This window comes from Stenella coeruleoalba, assembly GCF_951394435.1.
Source record: "Stenella coeruleoalba genome assembly, chromosome: 3".
Taxonomy (NCBI): domain Eukaryota; kingdom Metazoa; phylum Chordata; class Mammalia; order Artiodactyla; family Delphinidae; genus Stenella; species Stenella coeruleoalba.
The window spans coordinates 166,631,743-166,658,588 of record NC_137148.1 but is presented as its reverse complement, the minus strand read 5'-3'; the positions used below and the strand labels follow the sequence as shown (position 1 = coordinate 166,658,588).

At 51.0% G+C, this 26,846-nt stretch overlaps 1 protein-coding gene across 12 annotated transcripts in view; it reads left to right on the top strand.

Annotated features, from left to right (window-relative positions):
* Window positions 1–26,846, top strand: part of SMARCA4 (SWI/SNF related BAF chromatin remodeling complex subunit ATPase 4) — an 87,473-nt gene that overhangs the window by 1,472 nt on the left and 59,155 nt on the right. For 8 of the 12 annotated variants that reach the window (XM_079915488.1, XM_079915490.1, XM_079915489.1 and 5 more), the window contains exons 2-11: window positions 13,709–13,961; window positions 15,781–15,913; window positions 16,915–17,313; window positions 17,602–17,700; window positions 18,312–18,570; window positions 20,745–20,871; window positions 21,791–21,964; window positions 23,329–23,502; window positions 24,720–24,887; window positions 24,978–25,028. In XM_079915488.1, coding sequence (XP_079771614.1) covers window positions 13,740–13,961; window positions 15,781–15,913; window positions 16,915–17,313; window positions 17,602–17,700; window positions 18,312–18,570; window positions 20,745–20,871; window positions 21,791–21,964; window positions 23,329–23,502; window positions 24,720–24,887; window positions 24,978–25,028 — 1,806 coding nt within the window. In that variant the 5' untranslated portion in view covers window positions 13,709–13,739. Of the gene's footprint in view, window positions 1–10,734; window positions 12,840–13,708; window positions 13,962–15,181; window positions 15,914–16,914; window positions 17,314–17,601; window positions 17,701–18,311; window positions 18,571–20,744; window positions 20,872–21,790; window positions 21,965–23,328; window positions 23,503–24,719; window positions 24,888–24,977; window positions 25,029–26,846 lie in introns of those variants that run through there. The other 4 variants (XM_079915486.1, XM_079915491.1, XM_079915485.1 and 1 more) reach the window with 4 other exon arrangements.

The following is a 26,846-nucleotide window of genomic DNA, read 5'->3' as shown; positions in this document are numbered from 1 at the left end:
GAGGTTGGATGCCCTGAGGAGCCTCTCCAGGCCTGTAGGGGAACAGGTGGTAAATGTGGGAACAACTCCCCTTGGCCTATCATGTGTGAGGAACACAGTGGATGGATGCACAGGGGAGTGAGTGATGGGAACCGGAGATCAGGGAGGCTGCGTGGAAGAGGGGGCCTTTACTCAGGATCAGGGAGGACGTCCAGGCTGTATTTGACCACCCGGGACCAGTCATCGCTCCCCTTTGCTACACTTGCGCATCACCCTGAACCTTTCTTGTGTAGCAGTTACCCCAGTTTGTAATTATACATCTCTTTTTCTCCAAGGGCCATCAGAGCCCTCAGCTGTGTCTACCTGATCTCCTGCAGTGTACCCCGGGCCCAGCACCTAGTAGGCCCTCAGTGAACCTTTGTGGATGAATGAGGAGGGTGTGCGGGAGGATTGAGTGAACATGTGTGTGAACTGCTTGGCACACGACTGAAGGGGGATTGTAGGCAATAAATGTTAGTTGCTGTTGCTGGTCTGTTTTTGTTTTTGTTTTTGTTTTTAAACTTTCCAGGCCATTGTTTTCCAAACCTCATTACCCCAACAATGAGGGTGTGTGTGGGGCGGTGGTTAATATGAGGTGGTGGTGTGGAGTGCTAGTTCTGGAATTAGACCTCCTGGATTCACAGCCAGCTCTAAATCCTAGTTTGACCTCAAGCAAGACACTTACCAGTAGGTCCCCCCACTTGTGAAACAGGTATGACAGTGGTACCACCTCAAAGAACTGTTGTGAGGGTTGAAAAGGTAGTATGGGAAGTGACTTAACACACTGCAGAGCCTGGCATGTAATGAGCCCTCAATTTATTGGAGTTAATATTGTTTATATATGTATGTATTTGTAAATTAACTGTTTAAAAAACTGAAAACATAAGTTAGAGTCATTCTGTATCCCAGAAATCCCAGGTTTGATGTGCCGGTTATATATATTTTTATAATTTTCTTTAAAATCAATGCATACACAATTATGAAAATAATAAACGTTCTTCTGCATGCCACTTAAAATCATTTTGTGTCCAGCACTTCAGGAGATGTTGATCTTGCAGGTTTTTGAGCTGGGGGTGGTGGTGGGATGACCTCATCAGAGCTTCTGTGTAGGGTAGTGCAGTGCAGTGCAGTGGTCTCCAAACTTCCTGTCAGTGAAAAGCACCCCAACATAAACACGTGTTTATTTATATACGTTTGCTACTCCTTGTGGACCCTCAAAACACTGGGAGGTAATCCTAGACCAGCTTCAGGTCCTAGCTGTCTATCAGATGTGGGAGAGTGGGAAGGATTAGTTGTGTTAGGTGAACATTCTGCAGGTGAAGAAACTGAGGTCCAGGGATATTTCACCAGGAGTTCTCGGGTTGAACATCCAAGTCTGACTCCTGGCTTGGCCACTTTCCCTCTTGGTGCCTCAAGGCAATGGGGGTGACAGTGCCTGGCACCTTGTAAGTCCTCAGACATGACAGCAGATTTTGGCCTGGGCTGTCAGGGCTACCATGGCACAGAGGGCATTCACATTCACCAGAGACAGAGCACAACGTGAATGGCGCCCCCTGCAGTTGTGCAAGAAGTGGCCCAGCCACGCATTCCCCATTCGTATAGTGAACAAGCGTGCATTGAGTGCCTGCCACGAGCCGGGCACAGCTTGGGGCTGGGGGTTCAGCCGGGAACAGGCAGACAAGGACCTTGTTCTCCTCCGCTCCTACCTGTCTCCTTATTTGCAAAGGGGGACAGTAATAGTACCGAACTTGTAGGATTGCTGCAAGGACTAAACAACAACAAAATGACAGATGACAAACGTTAAGTGCTTAGGACAATGCCTGACACACAAGACTAAACAGTTTGTAGCCGTTGTCATATATTATGATCTCTACAACATCCTAGCGGGTTGAGATACAGAACAGATTTTTGCCCCATTTTAATAGTTCTGTATGTTTTCAAAGTGGTAGCAAAGGAATCAGCTCCTTCATTTTGTCCTTAATAATTTGAAATTGTGTGCTTAAAAAAAAAAATTGTGTGCTTTGAAGTTTCACCATACAGCATTGGAAAGAGGGAAGTGTGTCTGGTGGCATGGGTTTTAAAAAATATCAAGTGTTTGTTTTGCATTTCATATATCTCCTCATAACTTGTAACGTTGATTGGAACACTGAAGAGAGGGTTTTTTTGGTTTGTTTTGTTTTGTTTTTTGTTTTTTGCGATATGCGGGCCTCTCACTGTTGTGGCCTCTCCCGTTGCGGAGCACAGGCTCCGGACGCGCAGGCTCAGTGGCCATGGCTCACGGGCCCAGCTGCTCCGCGGCACGTGGGATCTTCCCGAACCGGGGCACAAACCCGTGTCCCCTGCATCGGCAGACGGACTCTCAACAACTGCACCACCAGGGAAGCCCGAGAGAGGTTTTTTTTTTTTAATTAAAATCAAAAGAATACGCAAAACCTACTATAAAAGGGAAGTAACAGCGGCGGGAATATTGGAGGGAGATGTCCGAGGGTGACTATATCAGAACTGAGTTGCTGTTGCTATCACCTTCCAGATGTCATCCCTAAGAAATATTAAGCTCATTGATATGGTCGGTGATATCTTGGAGTTTTCAGTTAGCTGCATGCAAATTTTTCAGGATATGGATTTGATGGGCATGAGCAATTTGGCCTCCACTCATCTTCCTGTGTGGGAAAGGACCTTGCGGGAGGCACCAGGTGTAGCTGGGTCTCTTGGGAGATCATATTTCACAGGGCAGAGGGAAGGAAAGGGATGCATCCAGTTCCCTCAGGGAAGGGGCTTTCTTTAGGAAACAGGTAGCTGGCCCCTTCCTAGAAACTCAGACTGGTTTCCAGGGCTTCGTTTTGGGATTCTGTTACTTTGCTCAAGGGCCATGTCTTCATTTTTGTGCGTGGACACTTGTAACTGGGAACGGTCTGAGTTTCGCTCAGTGTGAAGTTTACCACCCGCAGGAGTGTGATAAAGAGAATGTGCTTTCCCAACGACCTATACTGTATAGCACAGAGGACCGTACTCAGTATTTTGTAATAACGTATAAGGGAAAAGAATCCGAAAAAGAATATGTACACATATTAATGTGCTGTACACGACATTATATATCAACTATTCTTCAATAAAATTAAAAAAAAAAAAAAGATGATGGGCTTTAAAATGGCTCCTTGGGGTGGTTTAAGTTCTCCTTTCACTGGCAGGTTGCGCCCTGCTGGTTCAGGAAGCAGGTGGCCGAGTGGCAGTTGCTGCCTCACCTGTTACAGTGAGAGACTTGAGGGGGCAGGGTTTGAGGTGCACCACCCCACCTTGCCCCGAAAGTCCCAGTAAAGTGGCACAGTGGGTGTCTCCTTGTCCTGATGGTGACGCTGAAGCACAGGGGGCTCCTCGATGTGCCCTGGGAGCTGCTTCTGGCCCTGATGACCGCAGAGCACACATCGACCACAGCCTGGACTGCTAGCGCGCTGAGCGCCCTCGTCGGCCTCCTCGGAACACCCCCTGGAGGCTCCTGCCTTTGGAGTGCTTCTCTTTGCTGCACTTTGTGCTCTTCCAGACTCTCCTCCTCCTCCTCCATCTTCTGATTCTCAGCCTGAATCAGTTACTCAGGCATTAGAGTCCGACAGGCTTGAGGTAGGCAGGACTCTATTCCCACGTGATTTTGGGCAAACAACGTAACCTCTCTGAGCGTAAAATCCCCTGTTTCTCCCATAGTCCCCAGTTGGCACCTCAGTCACCAGTAGTGAACCAAGGGGATGCAAGTTGGGGCTGAAATCCAGCCTGGCTGGGCTTTGCTAAAGTAAGCCTGGTTCCAGGGCTGGTCGCCCCCAAGGAAGGGGCACCCTTTATACTTCAAATGGCATGTGCTAGCTGAGGCCCTGCTGTTCACCTTGGTCATCCCTGTCTCCTCTCATTCTCTCACATGCATTCCATCTGCTTGTACAGAAAAGTCTTCTAAAACCATCATCAGACCATGTCACTGCCTTACGCAGAACATTCCAGTAGTTTCCCATTGCACCTAGGGTAGACTCCAACTTCCTTACCACTGCCCTCGAGGCCTGTGATCTGCCCTCTTTGCCCATCTCTGACCTCATCTGCTGCCACACCCTTCTCGCCTGCTCTCCTCCTTCAGGGTCCCACCCCAGGGCCTTTGCACTTGCTGGTCCCTCCGCCTGTCCCTAGCCACTGGCTCCCATTTCACTTCAGGTCTCTGCTCAGATGTGTCCCCATCACTGCCCACCATGATTGGAAACGCACCTCCCATCAGCTTGACTGTTAACCCTGCTACTTTATTCATAGCACTTCCACCCACTACGTGACACTGTGTCTTATTTATTTGTGTGCTTGTTTCTGTCACTCAGTTGTCCGTCCCACCAGGCAGGGACTTTGTTCTCTGCTGCATGGCCAGTGCCTAGAACCCTGTTTAGCGCAGAGTTTGTTCTCCCTAAGTATTTGGGGGTGGCTGGGGCTCTGTCATGAGTGACACTCGGCAGTTATAGGTGCCACGCCTCCCCACCTATTCTTGGCCACACTTGCACTTTGTGCGTCCCTGTCATGGGGGACTTCTCTCCTGCCCTCTCCACAGGTCACGCATCATGCTCAGTGTTGAATACAGAGCAAGCCCCACAGCAGACCCAGTGGTGGGTCATGATGTCCATCCAGTGGGGCTTGGTCAGGCTTAACAGAAAAGGAGGAGAGTCTACCCAAGTTTCAGGGGGGCAGGGTCAGGACAGAACTGTACAACTCGTCTTGGTTACTTGATGCGTGTTTGTGCTGGATCACATTGGAGTCTGGGTCATGGTAAAAAGAGTTTGGCAAACACCTGTGTAGATAGGCTAGCGTTTCTGTTCTTGAAGTGTAGACAGTTTATCTCCCTGCTGGATTAGAGCTTGAACTCCCCGAGGGCAGAGGGCTGGCCTGGTTGTCTTCATGTCTCCTGCCATGTTATAGATGGGGAGGTACTCTTCAGTGGTTTTCAGATGAATGAAAAACTTAAAAAGGGCAGGGGGGAGGATTCCAATGAATAAAATGATATATAATTCCCAGTGCTAAAAATAGTACTTGGTAGCAATTTGGCATGTGTACTTCTGAGGTAGAACTGAGAAGACATTGTAATTTATCATCGCGACATGGTTTTTTGGTTCTCAAATGCATTCCCTTTTAAATGTAGGGCAAGGTTTTGCTACTTAATTATATTGCAAGGGAAATGCCACAGAACAGCCAGCTTCCCAGGGTCTCAGGAATAAGCCATTTCCACGAGGTCCTTAAAACCACAGGTGCCCCCCGCCCTGCACATCCTTGCAGGTTCGAGGACTAGTGCACCCCACACCGTCAGGTCAGGTGTGGAGGGTTTTCTTAGTCATGGAGTGTGGCGGGGGTGGGGATGGGGGAGGTGGAAATCTCATTTTGTAGTTTAAATGTGACGGATGGGGCTGGCTCTGCTGAAGCCATCCCGCATGGCCACCTTGTACCGTCTGAGCGCCGGGTCATGACTTGACTGCAGTGTTGCTGCTGCTGAAATGTGTCTTCGAACAAATTTCTCCACGCCCCAAAAAACAAAATAGCAGCCATCCTGGGACCAAACTTAAATATAAAGCTGGTTTTTAGGCAAGATGGAAAAAAAAAAAAGCCAACCCATGATCTCAGCAAGCAGGTTGCAGAGGGTCCCGATCGCCTGTTGGCAGCCTGTCCTGCCACAGTGGCCGGCCACCACGGTCCTTTTTTATTTCTAAGAGAAACGCTAAGAGTGGTACGAAAGAAGAAACCAGACCTCTGATCCTCAAGCAGGTCTGGTTCCGCATTTGAATGTCAGCATAGTGATTTTGGTGAAGTTGGAAGTGGGTGGAAAATAACACAGTCCCCAGATCCTTTCATCTTCCTCCTTTATTTCCACAAAGGCACTTCCTGGGGCGTCTTTTCTGGGTGTTTATTTCCCAGGTATTTTTTCTGATCCAGGGCTTTTTTTTTTTTTCTTTTTCCTTAAAAAAGTGTTTTTTAAAAATCTGTTTACAAAAGTAATAGTTAAAACAAACACACAAAGAAAAACTCCAGAAATCTGTGATGTGGAAAGTGTAAGTTCCCCAACAGACACCTCCAGAGAGAGTCGCAGGCAGTTTGGTACATGTTTTCTGGCTTCTGTGCTCGGATTAACGTGCAGAAATTGTTCTTCTTAGCAAAGTAGGGTTTGGGCCAAGCACCCCAAACTTTGACGATGCCTTGTTCCCCTGCTTCATTTTGGACCATCCTCTGTGTCCACGTGTACCGTGTCCCGCATTCATTTTTAATGATGCCTTGACTTGTACAGCATGGACTGTGGGCAGTTCTGGTTGTTCGGCAGTTGGGGGGCTTCTCAGAGAAATTGAGGTGAAATGGCTGAGTACCCTTCCAGACCCTTTGGCCCCAGGAACCTGGGAGTCTGTTTTCATCTCACAGCCTCCTGAACTGTCTTTAGTTTTCAGCTTTTTGGTTCTGGCCCTGGAGTATATTTATTTTCTGTCACATGCCTTCGGGCTACCTGCCCAGAATCCCAGGTTCCGTTCCCCGCTCATGGAGCCCCCAAATACACCTGCCCCTCGGGCCACACACATCTCAATGAGGCTCCCAGGCACACACGTGCTAGTGGCTTTGCCATTTTGGCCCCTGCATCCCCTTCTCCTTCGCTTTTCTCGCCTGCTTAGGTTTGGGTTGTCTGTCTGGTTTGAGATGGATTTCTGTGTTGTGCAAAGTTGCCCCACCTCTTCCAGCCCAGACACCAAGTGAGTTGTCAGAGAGGGACTTGTTGCGGGAGTCCAGGCAGCACCAGAAAGCCACCTGAAACCCCCTGAGGCAGCCTTGAGGGTGACCTAGGGGACCCAAGGGCTTTGCTGGAAATGCCAGATCTTTATAGTTTCCTGTATGAGGAGGGCAGGGGTGTTTGGTGATGAGGGAAGAAGGAGTTTGGAGAGAGGGGTGTTCCTTGCCCTCAGATCTTACCTCTCTTCTGAAATTCCTGGCTGAATTTGTCTGGCCCCCGCTGGGTAGGAGCACATTGGTATCCCGTCCCACACCCTCTCTGGCTCTCAGCAGGGCCAGGCCCAGCCCCGCACCTCAGGAAGGGCTGGCTTGATGATGGCTAAGAACAACTCCTTTGTGCAGTGGGAGCTAAAAAGGTAAGGGAGAGTTTGTAGCCCAAATCCTATTCATTGACTGTCAGGCTGGACTGCGGTCACTTTTGACAGCTGGTCCTCATTTGCACCAAGGCTGTGCTGGCGTTCAGGTAGCTGCTGCTCCTCCAGGTCAGCAGAGCTGCCTTGTGCAACCTCTACTTCCCGAGGAGGGAAGTGAGCCTGTTGTCCTGAGTGCCGTGCGTCCGGAGCGCTAATGGCTGATTTCACCAGCAGCGTGGTAGCACTTGCTGCTGGTATGTGCCTGGTGTGTGTTAGGTTGTGTGACACAGCTAGCGACCCCTGAGAGAGGGACTGGTCTCAGCTCTAGTCTGCAGAGAGGAAACAGGCTCAGGGAGTCCGGTGTTGTGCCATTGGCAGGTGGCAGAGTCCACGCTCAGAGTCTGAGGTCTACTATGGCCTTGGGCTTGTGACTCCAGCTCTTCCATTGACCCACTGGGTGGCCTGGGAGCCTCAGGGACCCCTCTGTCTGGTAGTCCTTCCTCGTAGGGTGGTGGGGCAGGCTCAGTGAGGAAATAAATTCCTGTCCTTATTACCTAATGGGACCACTCCTTTCCCTCCCCTCTCTGACTGGATCTTACCTCCCTGCACTTTCTTTGTGACCGATTAGTCCTCAATAATTGTAAGCCACTAGGAGGCGGGAACAAGTCACAATCCCCCTGGACTTTAAAATATTCCTTCCCTTTCTCTATCTCCATGATCTTGAGGTAGTAAAGTGTCACAGTACTTCTGACACCAAACGTGGGTTTTCCACACCAACCAATTCTGCAGGTTCCTGTGGACACCAACAGGGTGTCCTACAGTTCAATTCAATTCTGACACTACCCAGAGTTGGTGCAGACCTCACAGGTTAAGGGTTCAGTCCCACAAGACTGCCCCCCACTTCAGATGCCAGTCGCAAGTAGTGGGTCCCAAGGTTATCCACACTTCTGTCCAACTTGGTTACAAACGTGGATTCCTATGACCCCCTCATAAGGTTTGATAATTTGCTGTAACAACTCACAAAACTCAAGAAGACACTTACGTTTACCAGTTTATAAAGGATACAGATGAACAGGCAGAAGAAGAGATACATAGGGTGAGGTCTGGAAAGGTCCGGAGCACAGGAGCTTCTGTCCCCATGAAGTTGGGGTGCACCACCCTCTTGGCACGTGGATGTGTTCACCAACCCAGAAGCTCTCTGAATGCCATAGTTTAGGGGTTTTGTGGTGCTTCATCACGTAACCATGATCGATTAACTCAATCTCCAGCCCCTCTCCCCTCACCGGAGGATGGGGTGGGGTGGGGGTGAAGGTTCTAAGCTTCTAGCCATGGTTTGATCTTTCTGACGACCAGCCCCCATCCTGAAGCCATCCAGGAGCCCACCTAGAGTAGCCTCATTAGAGCAAAGGACACTCCTATCACGGAGGAAATTATAAGGGATTTTGGAGCTCTGTGTAAGATGCTCTTATCACCCCTATCACTTAGGAAATTACACAGGTTTTAGGAACTCTGTCAGGAACTGAAGGCAGAGACCAAATATATTATTTCTTATTGTCACAGGTAGACAAAGATTTCTTAAACAGGACCCCAAAACCATTAACCATAAAAGAACAGACTTGATACATTGAACATCATTAAAATTAAGAACTTCTCTTCATCTCTGGGAGACAGTAATAGCAATTACACATCCCCAATAAAATGTTAGTGAAAGCTTAGAGCCTGTACAAAAGTGGATCTCTTGGTGGCCAGTGAGCATATGGAAAGGTGCAACACTATTAGTCACAAGGGAAATGCAAATTAAAACTGGAATAAGGTACGATTATACACTCACCAGAACGGTTACAAATTAAAAAGACTGACAGCACCAAGAGTTGATTTAGAGGAGCTGGAATGCTCACCCAGCTGCAGCAGGGAGGGCAGTGTATGTGATTGTCATGCTGACTTGGAAAACTGACAGTATCTGCCAAGGTAAAGTTATGCCTCCCTCATGACCAGCAGTTCCCCTCCTGGACACACAAGGAAAACGAGTGCCCACGTCCACCAAATGACATTGTTCACAGCAGCTTTATGTGTGCTAAAACCTGGGAGCACAACATCCGGGAACAGGAGAATTGACAATAGCATCCAACTGCATGGATGCCCCTCCCAGACCTAGCGATGAGCATAAGTAAACTATATGACCCTCTTTTCTTTTCTTTCTCCTTTTTTTTTTTGGCCATGCTGCACGGCATGTGGGATCTTAGTTCTCTCACCAGAGATCAGACTCGCACCCCCTGCAAAGGAAGTGCAGAGTCCTAACCACTGGACCACCAGGGAAGTCCCTGACCCTGTTTTCCGATTGAGTTCAGTAACAGGCAAAACTAACCTACAGTGAGAAAGTCAGAACAAGAGTTTCACCGGCAAAGGCCCCTTCTGAAATGTTGGAAGTGCTGTGTCTGATCTAGGATTCATCCAGCTGTATACCTACGATCAGGGCACTTTAGGTATGCCAGAACTCAAGATGCCCCTCCTCAGTACTACACCAAGCACCTGAGAGCCGCTCCCCAGTTCCATTTTTCTGTTCTCTCCACCGCCATGCTGTAGGATTGCCCTCCTGTGTCCACACGTGGCACAAGCACCAGCCCCTGGTGGGGCTTTTGATGGAACCCTACCTGCTTTGCCGCTCAGGATGGTTTTGCATTGTGTCTGCACTTTTTGGATCTCCTTTACTGTCGTTTCCACGTGTGTCTGAGCTTTCAAGTCCAGAAACGAGTTTGCTGACGGTGGCTCCGAGCAGTTACCTGTTTCATTGCAACCTGACCCTTCAGAGGTGGCAGCTTCTGAAGGAAATGCAATTTAAAAAGGGTTTTGTGAAAGCCCATGCTTCTTGAAGGCGAAGGTTGCCATACTCGGGCATGAAAGTCTTTTTCGCTGCCCTCCTGTGTCTTTGGTGAGCTGCTTTGTGTCGCCGATGACGTTAGTGGTGCTGTGAGAGGAGGCAGTTAATTCCTAGAGGGACCTTGGGCAGAGCTGTCTTTCCAGAGGCACATCGGTTCGTCTGTCTTTAGATAGGAGGTGGTGTGGATTTTATTTTGCTGTCAGTTTCAGTTGGCTTGACTTCGAGTGGAGACCTCCAGGTGAGAAAGAAACCATGAGCTGCCAGGTGCCACAGGTTCCTTAAGGAGGTGCAGGACTATTGTCCCTCTTCCCGCCTCAGCAGTGCTCTGTGGACCCGAAGAGAGGGCCTGTGGACACAAAGGGCCCAGAAGGGAGCCCCGAGGAGCCATCGTCCTCAGTCCAGCCATGGCCACATCCATATCACTCGGCTGCCCACTTGGGAAGTGTGACTGCTGGTGCATCCACCCTGTAGACAAACCCCTGGACCAGAGGTTTCCAACTCTAGAATCAGCATTTTAGCAAACGAGATACAGGGCACAGACCGCTGTCACGTGGCAGGGCAAACAGCATCCTGTTTGTGCGACAGAATGTGTGAATATTCACATGGAGCTGAATCAGGTCAAATTTCTTTTTTTAATTGAGGTATAGTTGATTTACAATATTATATTAGTTTCAGATGTACGATGTGATTCAAACGTTTTTGTACATTATACTCCATTTAAAGTTATCATAAAATATTGGCTGTATTCCCTATGCTGTACAATATATCCTTATAGAGTATTCATTTTATACATAGTAGTTTGTACCTCCTCATCCTCTACTGCCATTTTGCCCCTCCCTCTCCTGTCTCCCCACTGGTCACCATTAGTTCTCTATATCTGTGAGTCTGTTTCTGTTTTGTTATATTCATTTGTTTTATTTTTAGATTCCATATATAAGTGACAACAGAGTATTTGTCTTTCTCTGACGTATTTGACTAAGCATTATACCCTTCAGGTCCATCCATGTTGCAAATGGCAATATTTCATTCTTTTATTATGGCTGAGTAATATTCTATTGTATATATATGTGTGTATCTATATACATAGATACACACATACCACATCTTTATCCATTCATCTGTGGCTGGATACTTAGGTTGCTTCCATATCTTGGCTACTGTAAATAATACTGCTATGAACATTTGGGTGCATGTGTCTTTTCTGCATATATTCTTGTCTCCTTTGTTGTAGATTAATTGACCATAAATGTGTGGATTTATTTCTGGGCTCTCTATTCTGTTCCATTGATCTGTGTCTGTTTCTGTGCCAGTGCCATACTCGTTTGATTACTCTGGCTTTGTAGTATAGTCTGAAGTCAGGGAGCATGATACCTCCAGCCCTGTTCTTCTTTCTCAGGATTGCTTTGGTAATTCAGGGTCTTTTGTGTTTCCCTACAAATTTTAGAATTATTTGTTCTAGTTCTGTAAAAAATGCCGTGGGTATCTTGATAGGGATTACACTGAATCTGTAGATTGCCTTGGGTAATTTGGTCATTTTAACAACACTGATTCTTCCAATCCATGAACACCGTGTAACTTTCCATCTGTTTGTGTTTCTTCAGTTTCTTTCATCAGAGTTTTAGAATTTTCTGAGTACAGGTCTTTTTGAATCAGGTCAGGTTTTGCTTCCAAATGAATTTGTCTCGAATTTATTTTTTTTTAAGTTTGATTTTTTTCCTTGAGCGTGTTGGGTTTTGGATTTATGTGGAAGGGATTGTGAGCACATGTCAGTTCTCCAGCACTCCTGTTAGGTGTATTTAAGGTCCAGCACTGAGGCTTCTTGAGCTTTGGAGGAGATCAGGGATGCCGGGAGGATGGAGGAGTGTTTTCTCATACGGTCAGGCGTGTTCACCAGCAGGCAGGGGTGACAGCTGCTGGTCCTGGCTCTGCCAAGATTTCTGACCCTCTCTATTCCAGTTATTTAGTCATGAAACTGGACTGAAGAAGTTCGGGCTTTTGATCTGTTATCCAGGAAGATATACCCCCACCTTTCAAACGAAGACTTTTTTTTTTTTTGAATCAAGAGAATTAAAAATGTTCCTGTACTTTTTCAAGATTTAGTCTTAGAATCAGGAGAGCCCAGTAGAGCTTAGGGGCAAAAAGATTCATTCCCCAAACCAAAAAGTCCAGAGAAAGAAAAGTAGATTTGTGGCATGCCAACAAGAGAGGGGCTTTTGATAATTAATAAGGACCTACTTTAGAGCACAGGGAACTCTACTCAGTACTCTGTAATGGCCTATATGGGAAAAAAATCTAAAAAACAGTGCGTATATGTATATGTACAACTGATTCACTTTGCTGTACAGCAGCAAGTAACACGACATTGTAAATCATCTATACTCCAGTTTAAAAAAAAAAAAAAGAGGGGCTTTTAAATAACTCAGGATGCATCAGGACCAGGGAACTTGGTGGAACTGCTAGAATTTGTGTCTTGAAGACTGTTAAATGATGAAAAGGGTCGTAGGTATGATTCTCTGAAGAGAAAGCTGGCCTAGAATGTGCTGAGTAATTCTGTAGAGCGAGTGTCTGTGTGTGGAATAGCCTCGAAGGAGAAGCACTCTGGAGTGTGGCCGGGTCCCAGCGGGAGCACCAGTCAGCTGTCCATCCTGAGAGGGCTCCATCGCCACAGCTCTGGGGGTCTCTGGGGAGCTGCAGCCCTCTCTCCCCACACGTACCCCCTCACCCCACCCTGCTGGGCGGGAGGGGTAAGGAGGGCAGGGCTGCTTCTTGATCTCTGCAGGGCCAGCAAGAACTTCACCTCTGTGTCTGGTAGGACGGTGGGTAATTTTAAGTTTCTGTATTCTTTTTATGTTTTCCAGATTTCAGCACTGAGAATGTATTACTCCTGACAGTCATGACAGATTGAGGGTTCCCTGAAAACTGAACCCTTACTGTAGGGAGCACTTATAAAATGTATCAGCTCACAGACCAATCGTAGCAGTCATAACTTGCCAACGTCATTGGATATTTTGTTACCTGAGTTCTGGATCTTGTGGAGGCTCGGGGTCATAGTTCCAGGCCTCAATTTTTAGTTTACAGCACTTGAATATCACTTTTGAAGTATTTGACGTATCAGAGTGCCATTAGTCCTGTAATATTTCTCTTTAAAAGAGCCTACTTTTAAAACTTAAATTCATGTATTTTAAAGGAAACTTGGTCTCACTGCCTTAAGTGGAAACCAGCATTACTTGCTATGAATATGTGTTTTAGTTGAATTAACGAAGGTCCCGTCAGATGCTGTTGCCAGCAAAGGCTTTGAGCCTTAGTCGCGTTCTTCTTTTTTCTTAAATAGGAAGATGAGCAAGTGTGGGAGTGATGTGAAGGGTGTGTCAGCACTGCCCTGAGACGTCCTCTCTGTTGTAATCAGAAAGATACCAGGGGAAGTGAGGCAGTATCACCTGGTGTCCCCACCTCCTGAGTCCCACCCCTTCCTCGGGGGACTTTGATCTGATTTTGGGTGCCTGATGTATCACCTCCTCGGAGAGGAATGGAGGAGAAAGGACTGGGGCACTGGGGGTGCCCGTCCAAGGCACCAGCTCCCTGTCAGATGGGTGCTCTGACATGACTGTGTGTGATCGTCCTTGACCTGCCCTGACCCACCCAGCCGATGGCTGTGACCCCCACGCTGACTGGGACTTTCTTCCAGCAGGAGACCACTATCCGCAGCTCCCGTGAAGATGTCCACTCCAGACCCACCCCTGGGCGGAACTCCTCGGCCAGGCCCTTCCCCGGGCCCGGGCCCCTCCCCTGGAGCCATGTTGGGCCCTAGCCCAGGTCCCTCACCCGGCTCCGCCCACAGCATGATGGGGCCCAGCCCAGGGCCTCCCTCAGCAGGACACCCCATCCCGACCCAGGGGCCTGGAGGGTACCCTCAGGACAACATGCACCAGATGCACAAGGTAGGGAGCCCTGGGCCTGCTGCCCCACCAGCTGGGTCCGCACGATCAGAGACGGGAGGGGAGCAGCAGCACACCCTGGCCTCCACTATGGGCCGGCAGCCACCCCTCCCTGTGTCTCTCACACCCGTCGTTTTAGTAGTGAATTAAGAATGTCCAAATCCTAAAAGATGGCTTACAGCCCATGGTTTCCCCCACTCAGGCTGCTCGGCTCACCCGGGTAACTCACAGAGCATAGCAGCAGGTGCCCTTTGTCCCCACTTGATCCTGTACTCGGGTGCCATTGTCTTCACCACGTACCTGAGTTGATCAGTGGTGCTTTTGCCAGTGAGATGGAAAAAACCTCTTTTAACACAAATGGTTGCCCTCTCTCTTTGCATTCCTGGGCGGTGGTTGAAGGAAATGAGGAAATACCCTCTTATGGATAGTATTTTGCCCATTTTGCAGACGAGGAAGTAAGGTCTCAGAGAGATGGTCACTCAGTGAGTTGGTGGCAGAGCCACCTCACCCCTCCGGCCCTCCCAACCCCTCAGGCATGTGTCACATCGCTGACCTCCCACACAGTGCAGTGACCCCTTCCCCTCCCTGCCCTCCCCATCCCCCATATATTTCTGTCAACTTCGATACAGTATCTGTCTTGTCACTTCCCTTTTGGGAAACTGTTGGTGATCTCCCCCCATCCCCCCACCCCCCACACACACGCTGACTGAGGCCAGCTTCTCCTCTAGCACCATCTCCTTTTCCCTCTCTGACCATCTTGTTTCTTCCTCCTGGACACTTGACCCATGTTTGTCAGATGCCTGCCATGTGTCTGGCCTAGGAGCTGAGGTCCAGTGGTGCCCTTCACCTGCCTGCACAGAGCTCCTGCTCTGGGGGAGGCGAGCCCATCAGTCAGCTCCACCAGCCCAGGGAAGAAGGAGCAGAGGGTGGGCCCCACCCAGGGTTCTGCTCAGCATCCCGAGGGCCCCCTGCTTCTTCTGCTTGTGAAGCTGGCCCTCGTGCTCCTAGCCCGGTGCCCTCTCGTCCTCCTCTCACGGCACACACTGAGCTGTAGCTGACTTTGCTGGGCCAGCTATTAGACCGGAGAGCTGGATGTTTGCATTAACTGGGCCCACAGAGGGCCTGGAAGGGTCTCGGAAAATGTCCCCTTTCCCAGCCATTCCGTAGGGGGAGTGCTCAGTGCTGAGCATCAGGAGGGAAAATGTGTGTTTCTGTCCCACCAGGATCTGATCGAGCCTCCGCGGAGGGGCAGAACGATGCTGCAGACAGCCTCCCTCCCAGCTAGCAGGTGGGAGGCCAATCTCGGATCAGTGAGGACATTTGACATACTGTTACCATACTTCATGGGCAGGAGTTACTGCCCGTCTCTCTGATTTACAGTCTCCCAGGCAAGAGGGTCCCCCATCCAAAGACTTGTGGTCACAAGGTCATCTTGTGACGATAAACAGGGAGCTTGGTATCCCAGCTAAAACTGCTCCTGACTGGGAGCTATGTGTGTCCTTTCCTTGTGAGATTTTGGCTGTCTGAAACTGTGTCCTCACCCTCTCCCTGATGTCCTAGTCCAGCTGTCCCCTTGCCTCTAGACCACCAATCTGCAGGTTCCCTGGGTGGCATTATTTCATGCACCTGCCTTGACACCCAAGTAGATGTTAGGCCCATGTCTTGGACCTAAGCCACTTGGTCATGTTGGTGGTTCAGTAAATGCCATGGCGACTTTGGATGGGCATTGTTAGTGACATTGAAGTCCTCTCATTCAGCGCCTTTCTGTGCAGCCTCTTCCCTTCCCGCCTTGCTGATCCTGCCCTGTTGTCCACTCTCGTAGCCAATGGAGTCCATGCACGAGAAGGGCATGTCGGACGACCCCCGCTACAACCAGATGAAGGGGATGGGGATGCGGTCGGGGGGCCACGCCGGGATGGGGCCCCCGCCAAGTCCCATGGACCAGCACTCCCAAGGTATGGTTTCCTTTCTTTTCTTTCTTCATGTTTGTTGCCCTCTGGAAGTCCCGAGGTCATTTTCCTAATTGGATCACCCATGCATGGATTCAGAGGACCTAGGGCAGTTGAGCCTCATGGGAGACCCTGCCACAGAGGGCTGTTAAGCTTGGGCTTGTCTGGTGCCCTCTTCAGGGCATCTTTTCTTATAGCAGCCCCAGGAGAGCGGATACTGGTGGGACAGAACTGTGTTCAGCGCTGGGTGTTAGACAAGCCCTGGGCAGGATGGGCTCCTCGGGATAGCCGCTCTGGTGCCACCCAATGCAGACTCCTGGGATTTCCCTGACGGTCCAGTGGTTAGGACTTGGTGCTTCCACTGCCAGGGCGCTGGGTTCGATCCCTGGTCGGGGAACTAAGATCCCGCAAGCCGCATGGCACAGCCGAAAAATAAAAAAAGAAGAAGAAATGCAGACTCCTGGGCTCTGCCCTGCTCCAGACCTGCTGAGTCAGAATCTCAGGAGGGGGCTGGGGCTCAGCTTTAACAAGCCCTACAGGTACTTTTCTGAACAGGGAGGTTTGAGAAGTGATGGGGTACATGGCTTCCTGTCACGGGGTGGGAAGCTCAGGGGCTCCGCAGGTAACGGAAGTGAGAGGAGTGGGCCTGGCCAAGCCGAGGGGCAGGGGGGCAGGCCCAGAGAAAGCCCGGATCTGTGTGACATCTCAGCTTTAATCGTTGGCAGGTTACTGAAAGATGGGCCGAACCAAACCAGCTGTGCAGGCTGCCAACCAAGCTGCGAGCGTGTGCCCTCTGGGTGCCTCTTGTTTGAATCATGAGAACGAAACCTCAGGGTAGAGGCCCGTGTAATCACGAGAACGAAATCTCAGGGTAGGGGTCCGTGTAATCACGAGAACGAAATCTCAGGGTAGGGGCCAGTGTAAGCAGGCAAGGGTTCCCGTCTCTGCCTTAAAAATTACTGGACATGTGCTGCCGAGTGACCGCTCGGATCCACGTTTCCCCGCAGGTTACCCCTCGCCCCTGGGTGGCTCCGAGCACGCCTCCAGTCCGGTTCCAGCCAGCGGCCCGGCCTCAGGCCCGCAGATGTCGTCCGGGCCTGGAGGCGCCCCGCTGGATGGTGCTGACCCCCAGGCTTTGGGGCAGCAGAACCGGGGCCCGACCCCCTTTAACCAGAACCAGCTGCACCAGCTCAGAGCTCAGATCATGGCCTACAAGATGCTGGCCCGGGGGCAGCCCCTCCCTGACCACCTGCAGATGGCGGTGCAGGGGAAGCGGCCGATGCCCGGGATGCAGCAGCAGATGCCAACACTACCTCCACCCTCTGTGTCCGCAACAGGACCTGGTCCCGGGCCCGGGCCCGGCCCCGGTCCTGGACCAGCACCTCCAAATTACAGCAGGCCTCACGGTAAGGCCCATGGCCCTCAGGGTATGGAGGGGTCTCAGAGCAAACTGACAGGAGTGTGGGCATCAGTGTTGGGCAGATCTGGACTCTGCCGCCCATCAGCTTCCCCGACAGCAGGGTTGCTGTCGTGATAAATGTTGTTTCTCCAGCTGCCCCCTTTCTCCCCTGGTGCCCACAGTGAGGGGCTTGTTGTTGAGTGTGTCCCCTGGAGCCAGGGCTGCCCAGGGAGGCAGGTGCAGGGAGAAACACAGGACGCGTTTTATCCTCTTGTCCGTTTCTCCCTGCGTGCAGGTATGGGAGGGCCCAACATGCCCCCTCCAGGACCCTCAGGTGTGCCCCCCGGGATGCCCGGCCAGCCCCCTGGAGGGCCTCCCAAGCCCTGGCCTGAAGGTAAGTTCCCTCTGTTCTGGTGACACGTGTGTGCCCTGACTCCCATGTCAAGTTTGTATCATGCAGACCCTGAGATGAGCCCGGTCAGAGAGAGGCAGGCAGGATGTCAGGGCAGCTCGGGGTTCTGTCTCCCCTGTGTTTTGTGTAAAATGTAGTTAGTACTTATTTGAAGGTCACATCTGTTAGGTCAAAGCAGTGGATAAAATGGACTCATTCCCCATCCTCACGGGCCCTGAGGTTCAGTGATGGTCATTGAAGGGCTAATCGCTTAAATAGGATTCCGTTGGAGCTAGGGTGGATGAAAGGCAGGCAACTGCTGCTCCTATGAGGCCACAGCATAGCAAGATCACACCCAGACCCGGCACTTGGACCAGTAGGGGGCTTTGGGGAAGGGGCCTGCAGGCTGAGATCTGGAGGAGGAAGAGGAAGCGCACCCCATGGGCGAGGAGTAGTGTGGCAGTGAGAGGTGGGGGTTACAGGGAGCTGCCCAGGCCTTGTCAGCCTTGGGGATGAGTTAGACCCCAGGGCAGTAAACGCCCAGCAGGCTTGTCATCTTCACCTGGAATGGACTCGGAACGCAACGCTGTGCCCTGCTTCTTGACTCCCCCCAGGACCCATGGCGAATGCTGCTGCCCCCACAAGCACACCTCAGAAGCTCATCCCCCCGCAGCCAACGGGTCGCCCCTCGCCTGCGCCCCCCGCCGTCCCTCCTGCTGCCTCCCCCGTGATGCCGCCCCAGACACAGTCGCCAGGGCAGCCGGCCCAGCCCGCCCCCATGGTGCCGCTGCACCAGAAGCAGAGCCGCATCACCCCCATCCAGAAGCCGCGGGGCCTGGACCCCGTAGAGATCCTGCAGGAGCGGGAGTACAGGTGAGGGTGCTGCCGCCCCCCCCCCGCCCCCCCCAGGTCACGCGTTGTTGTGGTTCACACTTCTAAAGGCCTATGGGGTATGCAGCCAGAGATCACCCTCCTGCCTCTGTCCCCAGCCTCCCAGTTCTCTGGGTCAGTGTGTATCCTTCCAGAGAAATCGAGTATGTATACAGGCAGATGGGTACAAGTGGCTGTGTGGTCCCCAAATGGTACCTGACATGTGCACTGTTCCTCCCTTCGCAAAATATCTTAGGGATCATCCCCTATTTGTACAAAATAAGCTCTTCTTTTTTCTGGACACATTCTGCCTGGTGGCTCTACTGTGACTTATTTAGCCAGTGTCTTACCCGGAGGGACGTTTAGGTGGTCTCTAATCTTTCGGTAAAACGATGCCGTAGTAACTACACTTGCATATTTCTCTTCACATGTGTGCATTTATGTCAGAATAAATTTGTGAACACGGCATAGTTCAGGTGCAGGGGATTTACGTGCACGTGGAAATTTCATCAGTTCTGCAAAACTGCCCTCCATGGAGATTGTATGTGTTGGAGTGAAAGTGCTGTTTCACCTCTCCAACACAAGTGTATTATCCAACTTTTGGCTCATCCGCACTCAAAAAGCCACCTGGCAAGCTTTGCGGTGGATGTTCCTCAAACATAAGTAGTTGTTGGTCGCTTTGCCAAGGCCTCCTGAGCGCCGGGCGCTGTGTGAAATGCCTGGTGCACAGTAGGTCTGTATCACCCTGTCCCACACTGCTGGGGGCGCCTGAGACTCATTCCCTGAGCACCTCGTGCTCCCCTGTTTCTCCACTGCATTTATAACCTGTTCAGGGCTGGCCTCCCTTGGTAAATGTCAGCTCCCTTAGGGGAGGGGGCTGTGCCTTGTTCACCGTAAATCCCCAGCTGCATCAGTAAATCTGTGCCAGTGACTGTCTCCGGAGTGCATCTCCAGCTGTGACATGCCCTGGAGCTCCAGCCCCTGTACCCAGGCGCCTCCCCGCCTGCTCCATCTGGACGGCTTAAAGACGGCCTGTCCAGATGGCCTTATGCCCCCCAGTTTTCCCTTCTCTCTCTGTTCTCATGCAGCAGCTGAATGGACCATGGACCCTTCGGCTCCTTGACCCTCGCTTGTACTCCCTCATCCTCGGTGTCTGGTGAACTCTCTCAGCTCCTTTCCCCCCAATGCTGTTCACCCTGCCATCTGGTCTACACCTCCTCCCTGGCCTCCCTGCTCCCATCCTTCCCTGTGCAGTGTTTCCCACACAGCAGTTTGAATTCTCTTTTTACAGTTAATTTATATTAGATCTTTTCCTGGGTTAAAACTGGCTTCCCATTATCCATTGAGTAACCCTTTTCTCTGTAGCCCCTGCCCAGTGCTCTGTCCTCATCTACCTGACTGTCCCGGTTCCTCTTTCTGTTGAACAGGTTAGACTTGTTCCTGCCCCAGGGACTTTGCACATGCTCTGCATGACTCTTTGTAGTTATTTAAGCTTTATTGCCAAGGTCCCCACCTTATAGAAGCCCTGCCCCCCCCCCGCAACCCCTCCCCTCCAGGACCCTCCTCCAAGTCCTTCTCCGGAATTACCATAGATACTTAATTTTTTAACTCCTTTATGGCCTGTCATCCTGATAATGCTGTGAGCTCCATGAGAGCAACAAACAGCCTTGTTAGTCTTGTTTAGTGCTGAATCCCTTCACCTGGAATGGTCCCTGGCACACAATAGGTGCTCAATAAGTGTGTGAAAGACTGAGTAAGGAGATTATCCCATTTGAACTTCAGACCAAGCCTGTAGGGTTGCTCTGAGGGGTCTCCCCACTTCATAGCTGAGGACGCTGAGGCTCATGGGCTAAGTAGATTCCCAGGACTGGGATGGAGACCCTGGCCCGCCTGACTCCAGAGGCTGGCTCCCACTGCTGAGATGCCAGAAACCAGCTGCGCCCTCTCAGGTTTCCAGTTTGCTGTGGCTCCCGAGACTTCTGTGGCTGCCCTCCTGTATGTAGTCTGTGTTGTGGGGCATCCTTTTCTCAGCCATCTCTTGTCTTATGATTCATATCGGCTTCCCTTGAGGGATGGATACTTCTGAGGCTCCACCTTCAAAGAAAGGGAACAGATGGGTTCCTTGTAAACAGGTGACACCTCTCATCACCTGTCTTTTTTTTGTCTTTGTGCCCTAGGCTGCAGGCTCGCATCGCACACCGAATTCAGGAACTTGAAAACCTTCCCGGGTCCCTGGCCGGGGATTTGCGAACCAAAGCAACCATCGAGCTCAAGGCCCTGAGGCTGCTGAACTTCCAGAGGCAGGTGGGCGCAGGCGCAGGCCTTTGCTTTCGGAGGAGACTCTTTCTGCCAGCCTTGATGCTTAGATTAAAGAGCCGCTCACTGGGCAGTTACTAAATGTACCCTGACCATTAAAGCCGCTGTGCCAGGACTTCCCTAGTGGTCCAGTGGTTAAGACTTCGCCTTACAATGCAGGGAGTGCAGGTTCGATCTCTGGTCAGGGAGCTAAGATCCCACATGCCTCTCGGCCAAAAAACGGAAACTTAAAAAGCAGAAGCAGTATTGTAACAAATTCAATAAAGACTTTAAAAATGGTCCACATCAAAAAAATCTTACAAAACCAAAGTCGCAGTGCCCAAGCACACTTGTTGGCTCACTGTCCCCCTTCCTTTCCATGTCCTGCCCAGTGGAGGGACATTGGGATGAATAAGTGTGGGCCTTCCCTAAGGTGGCAGTGGCTAGCTTGAAGCAGTGTACTTAGATGGGTCTATTTCTTTTCTTTTTTTTTTTTAATTTTATTTTATTTGGCCATGCTGTGCAGCATGTGGGGTCTTAGTTCCCCGACCAGGGATCAAACCCGTGTCCCCTGCATAGGGAGCGCAGAGTCTTGGCCACTGGACCGCCAGGGAAGTCCCTAGATGGGTCTAATTTCTAAGGGTCCTTTACTTTTGAACGACCAATAACGAAGTTTGTTTGTGGTTGAGGGAGGGCAAAGCTGGAGACCTGAAGACCTGAGCATAGGGCTGTCTGCTGGTTGTCCGGAAGCAGCTGTTTCCTACCCTGTGCGTGCCCCGCCCACGGGCACCCACCACGGGTTCTCCCCACGCACGCGTTTATGCTCACGGGTCCTCCTTGCTGCCTGGCTTGCGATATGGAGGTGCGCGTGTTGCATGGATGTTACCAAGTTGTGCCCGTCGCCAGTTTCTCCTCTTCCTTCCCGAAGCTGCGACAGGAGGTGGTGGTGTGCATGAGGAGGGACACGGCCCTCGAGACGGCCCTCAACGCCAAGGCCTACAAGCGCAGTAAGCGGCAGTCCCTGCGCGAGGCCCGCATCACTGAGAAGCTGGAGAAGCAACAGAAGATAGAGCAGGAGCGCAAGCGCCGGCAGAAGCACCAGGTGTGTCCCCGCGGCCGCAGGCTTGACCGTGTGCCTGAGTCGTCAGCTCTGCACTGTCGAGTCTTGGTTTTCCTCTCAACACGATGTCCGAGTCTCTTTTCTGTTCATTATAAGAGTATCCTAGGCACTAAGAATACTTCAGTGGACAAAAACCAAACAGTACGGAAAGGTGGGTCGTAATCAAACGCACGTATAACACGTTGGGAGTTAATAGGGTGTAAGGAGACATGAAGCGGGAATAGGGAGTGATGGAGGAGCCCTTTATATAGGACGGTCGACTCAGGGACGGTCTCCCTGAGGATGTGAGGTCTGAGCAGAGCCCCGAGGGAGGAGCTACACCGACGTGTGGACGAGGCTCTTTGCAGACAGAGGGGAGTATGCCCCAGTGTTCTGTAAAAAACAATGACCCAGTATAGTCAGAGTGGGGTGAGCAAGGGGGAGGGTGGGAGGAGGTGAGAATGGGGAGGTGATGGGCAGAGCGTGCAGGACCCTGTGGGCCGGGAGGATGACTTGGGCTTGTGCTGTGAGTGAGGTGGGAGCCACGGAGGATCCTAAACCATGGAGGGTCCTCAGTCAGTGATCTGACTGAGGTTGATACAAGATCCGTCAAGGAGACCAGAATCTCTACTCAAGTAGGATTTGGGGTGATTCTGTTTGTTCATTCATTTATGTTTTCTAAAGTTTGCCTCCAAACAGTGTCTGTTACTGGCATAGTTTAAAATAACAGAGAAGTCAATATTCAGTGTTAACTACTGTTAATATCTTGGTATATCATTCTGACCTTTTTTGTCTATATACATATAGTAATCAAAAGTTAAACAGCTGCCTTTAAAAATATATATATATATGCACATTGAGCTGTTTAAAGTATTATTGAAGCATGATTTTAACATATGTGTTGTAGTCCATCTCAGTGTGCCCAGCATCCCATGATTTATGAAACTGTTTCCCTGTTTGGGGACATGCAGTGTACTCTCAGCTTTCCAGTGTTAAAAGTAACACTGGGATAGGCATTCTTGTCCTTGAGTTTTTGGGCCAATATCTGCTATTTTCCTTAAAATAAATCGCTAGCAGTGAATGATTTGGTGGGAGGGCGGGTGCATTTTGCAGTGGGTGGTAGACACTGCCAGGTTGTCTCAGCCAGGGCATTTGCCCCGTCTGCTGTGCATGAGAGGGGGGTCCCTTTTCACCACACAGTCCACGCAGAGAATGTTGGGCCTCGTAGGCAGACAGTGACTCAGTATCGTTTTGGTTGCGTCCCCTTGGTTTTCACCAGGCCCCCTTTAAAGTTTTGTCTCACGTGGGGTGACACCACGGCAACTCCTGTCCCATAGTCAGTCTGCTCTTCTGTGTGCGTCCTGCAGGAATACCTCAACAGCATTCTTCAGCACGCCAAGGATTTCAAAGAATATCACAGGTCGGTCACAGGCAAAATCCAGAAACTCACGAAGGCGGTGGCCACATACCACGCCAACACTGAGCGGGAACAGAAGAAGGAGAATGAAAGAATCGAGAAGGAGAGAATGCGGAGACTCATGGTACAGTTGGCCATCATGACCCGGGTCCCTTCACGCGGTGCTGGGTGTTGCAGGCATGCGGGCGGATCAGCCGCCCAGGGTTACGCCGGGGCATTTTGGTGCTCAGAGTTGGAGGCAGGACAGAGAAAGAAAGGGCTTGGGTTTGGGAGTCCGAAAGACCTGACTCCAGACCTTTGCCCACTCACTGACCATCGGTGACCGCGTGACCTCAGCTGGTTAACTGGCTGCTCTGTGCTCTCTGGAGGGTGGAGGTGGCACCCCTCCTGGTGGAGGAGCCGCCGATGGTGTGAGCCTGACCTCCCACCCCACCCTTCCCGTCTGACCGTGTATTATTCGTGGAGGGTTCTCTGACCGGGCCAATATTGACAGGCACTGCTGAGTGGACAGGGCCACGTTAGTACGAAGGAGAGTCCCTGCCCTTGGTGGGGCTCGTGCTGGCCCTAGAGAGACAGATGCCCAAGAGAGACAGACAAGATAGTTTTGGGTGGTGAAAAGCGCACTGAGGAGAACAAAGCAGGGCCAGGGAGTGGGGATTGACTGGGTGTTATGGGCAGGGTGGGTGTGACCCATGAATGCGGAGATCCAGGGGAAGCACCTCCCGGCAAAGAGGAGCTGAGGGCAAAGGCCCGAGGCGAGAAGAAGCCGTGTGTGAGGCTCAGCCAGTGGCCCCTGGAACAGCGTGGCGTGGGGGCAGAGTGAGGTTGGAGTCCTGGAGGCAGCCACGCGGGGCCTTGCAGGCCACGGGGAGGGCTTTGGATTTAATTCTGACCATGATGGGGAGCCGAGGGATGCTGTAAGCTGGGATGGCGGTGGGGGTGGGGGTGACATGATCCGATGTGTTCTCAGAAAGCCGGGGCAGACGGTCTGTGGGAGAGCAGTGGCTCGGACAAGGTGGAGAGAAGGGTTGGGATTTGGGTGTGTTTGTGGACATAGGGGACGGAGCTTTTAAATGGCCCTTGGCAGGACCATGTCTGTCCAGCAGGTCCCCAAGGAGCCTGGCCCGGGGTGGGAACTGGGGAAGTTCTGAAGCGGAGTCAGTAGTTATGTGAAAGGTGTGAATATAGCGCAGCCCCGGGTGTGAGCTCAGTGCTCCCTAAATGTGGGTCCGGCTGCTGGTTAACTGCAGCCCCGCGGGCTTCTTGAGTCTGGTTTGCCCGCCCTGGGTGCTGGTGGACGAGCGTGTCATGGGCACGCGCCATAACCGCACGCTTCTGCAGGCCGAGGACGAGGAAGGGTACCGCAAGCTCATCGACCAGAAGAAGGACAAGCGCCTGGCCTACCTCCTGCAGCAGACGGACGAGTACGTGGCTAACCTCACGGAGCTGGTGCGGCAGCACAAGGCCGCCCAGGTCGCCAAGGAGAAGAAGAAGAAGAAGAAAAAGAAGGTGCGCCCCTCGGTGGGACTGGAGCGGCTGTGTGCGCGTGTGACTCGGCCTCCCCGGTCGGGGGGTGACTGTCTCTCTCTTTCCTTCCAGAAGGCAGAAAACGCTGAAGGACAGACACCTGCAATCGGACCTGATGGCGAGGTGAGGAACCAGGGGTTTCTTCTGTGGAAATGCCAGCCCAGCCCCAGAGGTTAGGTCTATTTCATCCTTAAAAAAATTTTTTTTTCCCTTTGAAATTGTAAAAGTATATGACAATGGTAAAAATCCACATAGGTCCCCTGCCACACTCCACCCTTCCTCGCTCCCACTGCCCAGAGAGAATATTGTTTACTACTGGGTGCGTTTCCTTCCAGAGCTTTTTCTACGCACGTGCTGTTATTTATTTCTCAGTTTTCCCTTTAAAGTTTCAGGCTCACAGGAGAGGTGTAAGAACAGTGCAGAGAGTTCCTGCGTACTCTTCACCCAGATTCCCACTTTTCACGTGTCATTATTTTTTCCTAAACCATTCGAGGGTCAGATGCACACGTGAGGGCTTTTTACCCCTCTGTGTGTTTCAGTGTGTACATCCTAAAAGCAAGGCTGTTCTTTTCCACAACTGTACAATGATCAAAACCAGGAAATGAACATTGACGCAATACCGTGATCTAATTCACAGCCCTTGTTAAGGTTTCACAATTGACCCTCCAGTGTCCTTCACAGCAACAGAAAACCCTGAAATGACGCCGGGTCCTTCTCTGTGCGTCATATCAGGAGTGTGTGGCGTAGATTTCTTCCCCCACTGGTGATATTGACCTTTTGGTGGCCGCCAAGGTGTCTCCAGCTGTAAAGATTAAGTACCTTGTGCAGAGATACTCAGACATGTAAAGATAACGTGATTCCTCAAACTTTCATCGGCTGTTTCATCATCTGTTGTCTTTGCCTGTATCAGTTTTTGCCATAATGGTTACAAAATGGTGATGTTTTTTCCCTCGTCTTTTCTTCTGCATTTATTAGTTGACTTTCTGCAGGAAGGAAAAGCCTTCCCTTCTTTTTTATTTGGCTTGTTCATAGTTTGGCAACCCTTGGTACTAACTCATGGATTCTTATTTAGTTTAATGGATTTACTTAGTTTAATCCTGCACTATTATTATGTATTTTGATGCTCAAATTGTTCCATTTTGGACCAGTAGGAACCCCTTCACATTGGCTCCTGCCTGCTTTTGATGTGTCCCCATCGTTCTTTTAGGGGTTTCTGACTTCCTTGCACACGAAAATGGCCCAGGCTCATCTTCTGCTTTCTCTGCCCGAGTCCTGGACTCGGTCATTTCTCCAAGGAGCCCTGATTCCTTTAATCAGAGAAGAATATTTGGAAACCATGATCTAGATGTGTTCGTTGCTACTGAGTTGTCATTGCTTCTGGGCCCTCTCAGTGGACAGATCTAGGAAACAGATGTGTGCATGCTCACACATCCACCTTGCTAGTTATATATATTAACTAGTTATTGTAGTATTAAAAATACTGAGGCCACACTGATACTTCCAATTCTAATCCAGTACCACGGGGTTCTTTTTCTCCTTCTCCCTGTCCACGTTATAATAGCCCAAAACCTGACCCCCGTCTGCCACGAGATAGGCCCTCATTTCCTCAGTCCTAGACTGTGCAGGAAGTACATTCAGAATGGCTAACATGTACCCCTCTGCAAAAGAAACCTCGTAGCTAGGGGCTTCCCTGGTGGCACAGTGGTTAAGAATCCGCCTGCCAGTGCAGGGGACACGGGTTCGAGCCCTGGTCCGGGAAGATCCCACATGCTGCGGAGCAACTAAGCCTGTACACCACAACTACTGAGCCTGCGCTCTAGAGCCCTTGAGCCACAACTGCTGAGGCTAAATGCCACAGCTACTGAAGCTCGTGCACCTAGAGCCCATGCTCCACAACAAGAGAAGCCACTATAGTGAGAAGCCCGCGCACCACAACGAGGA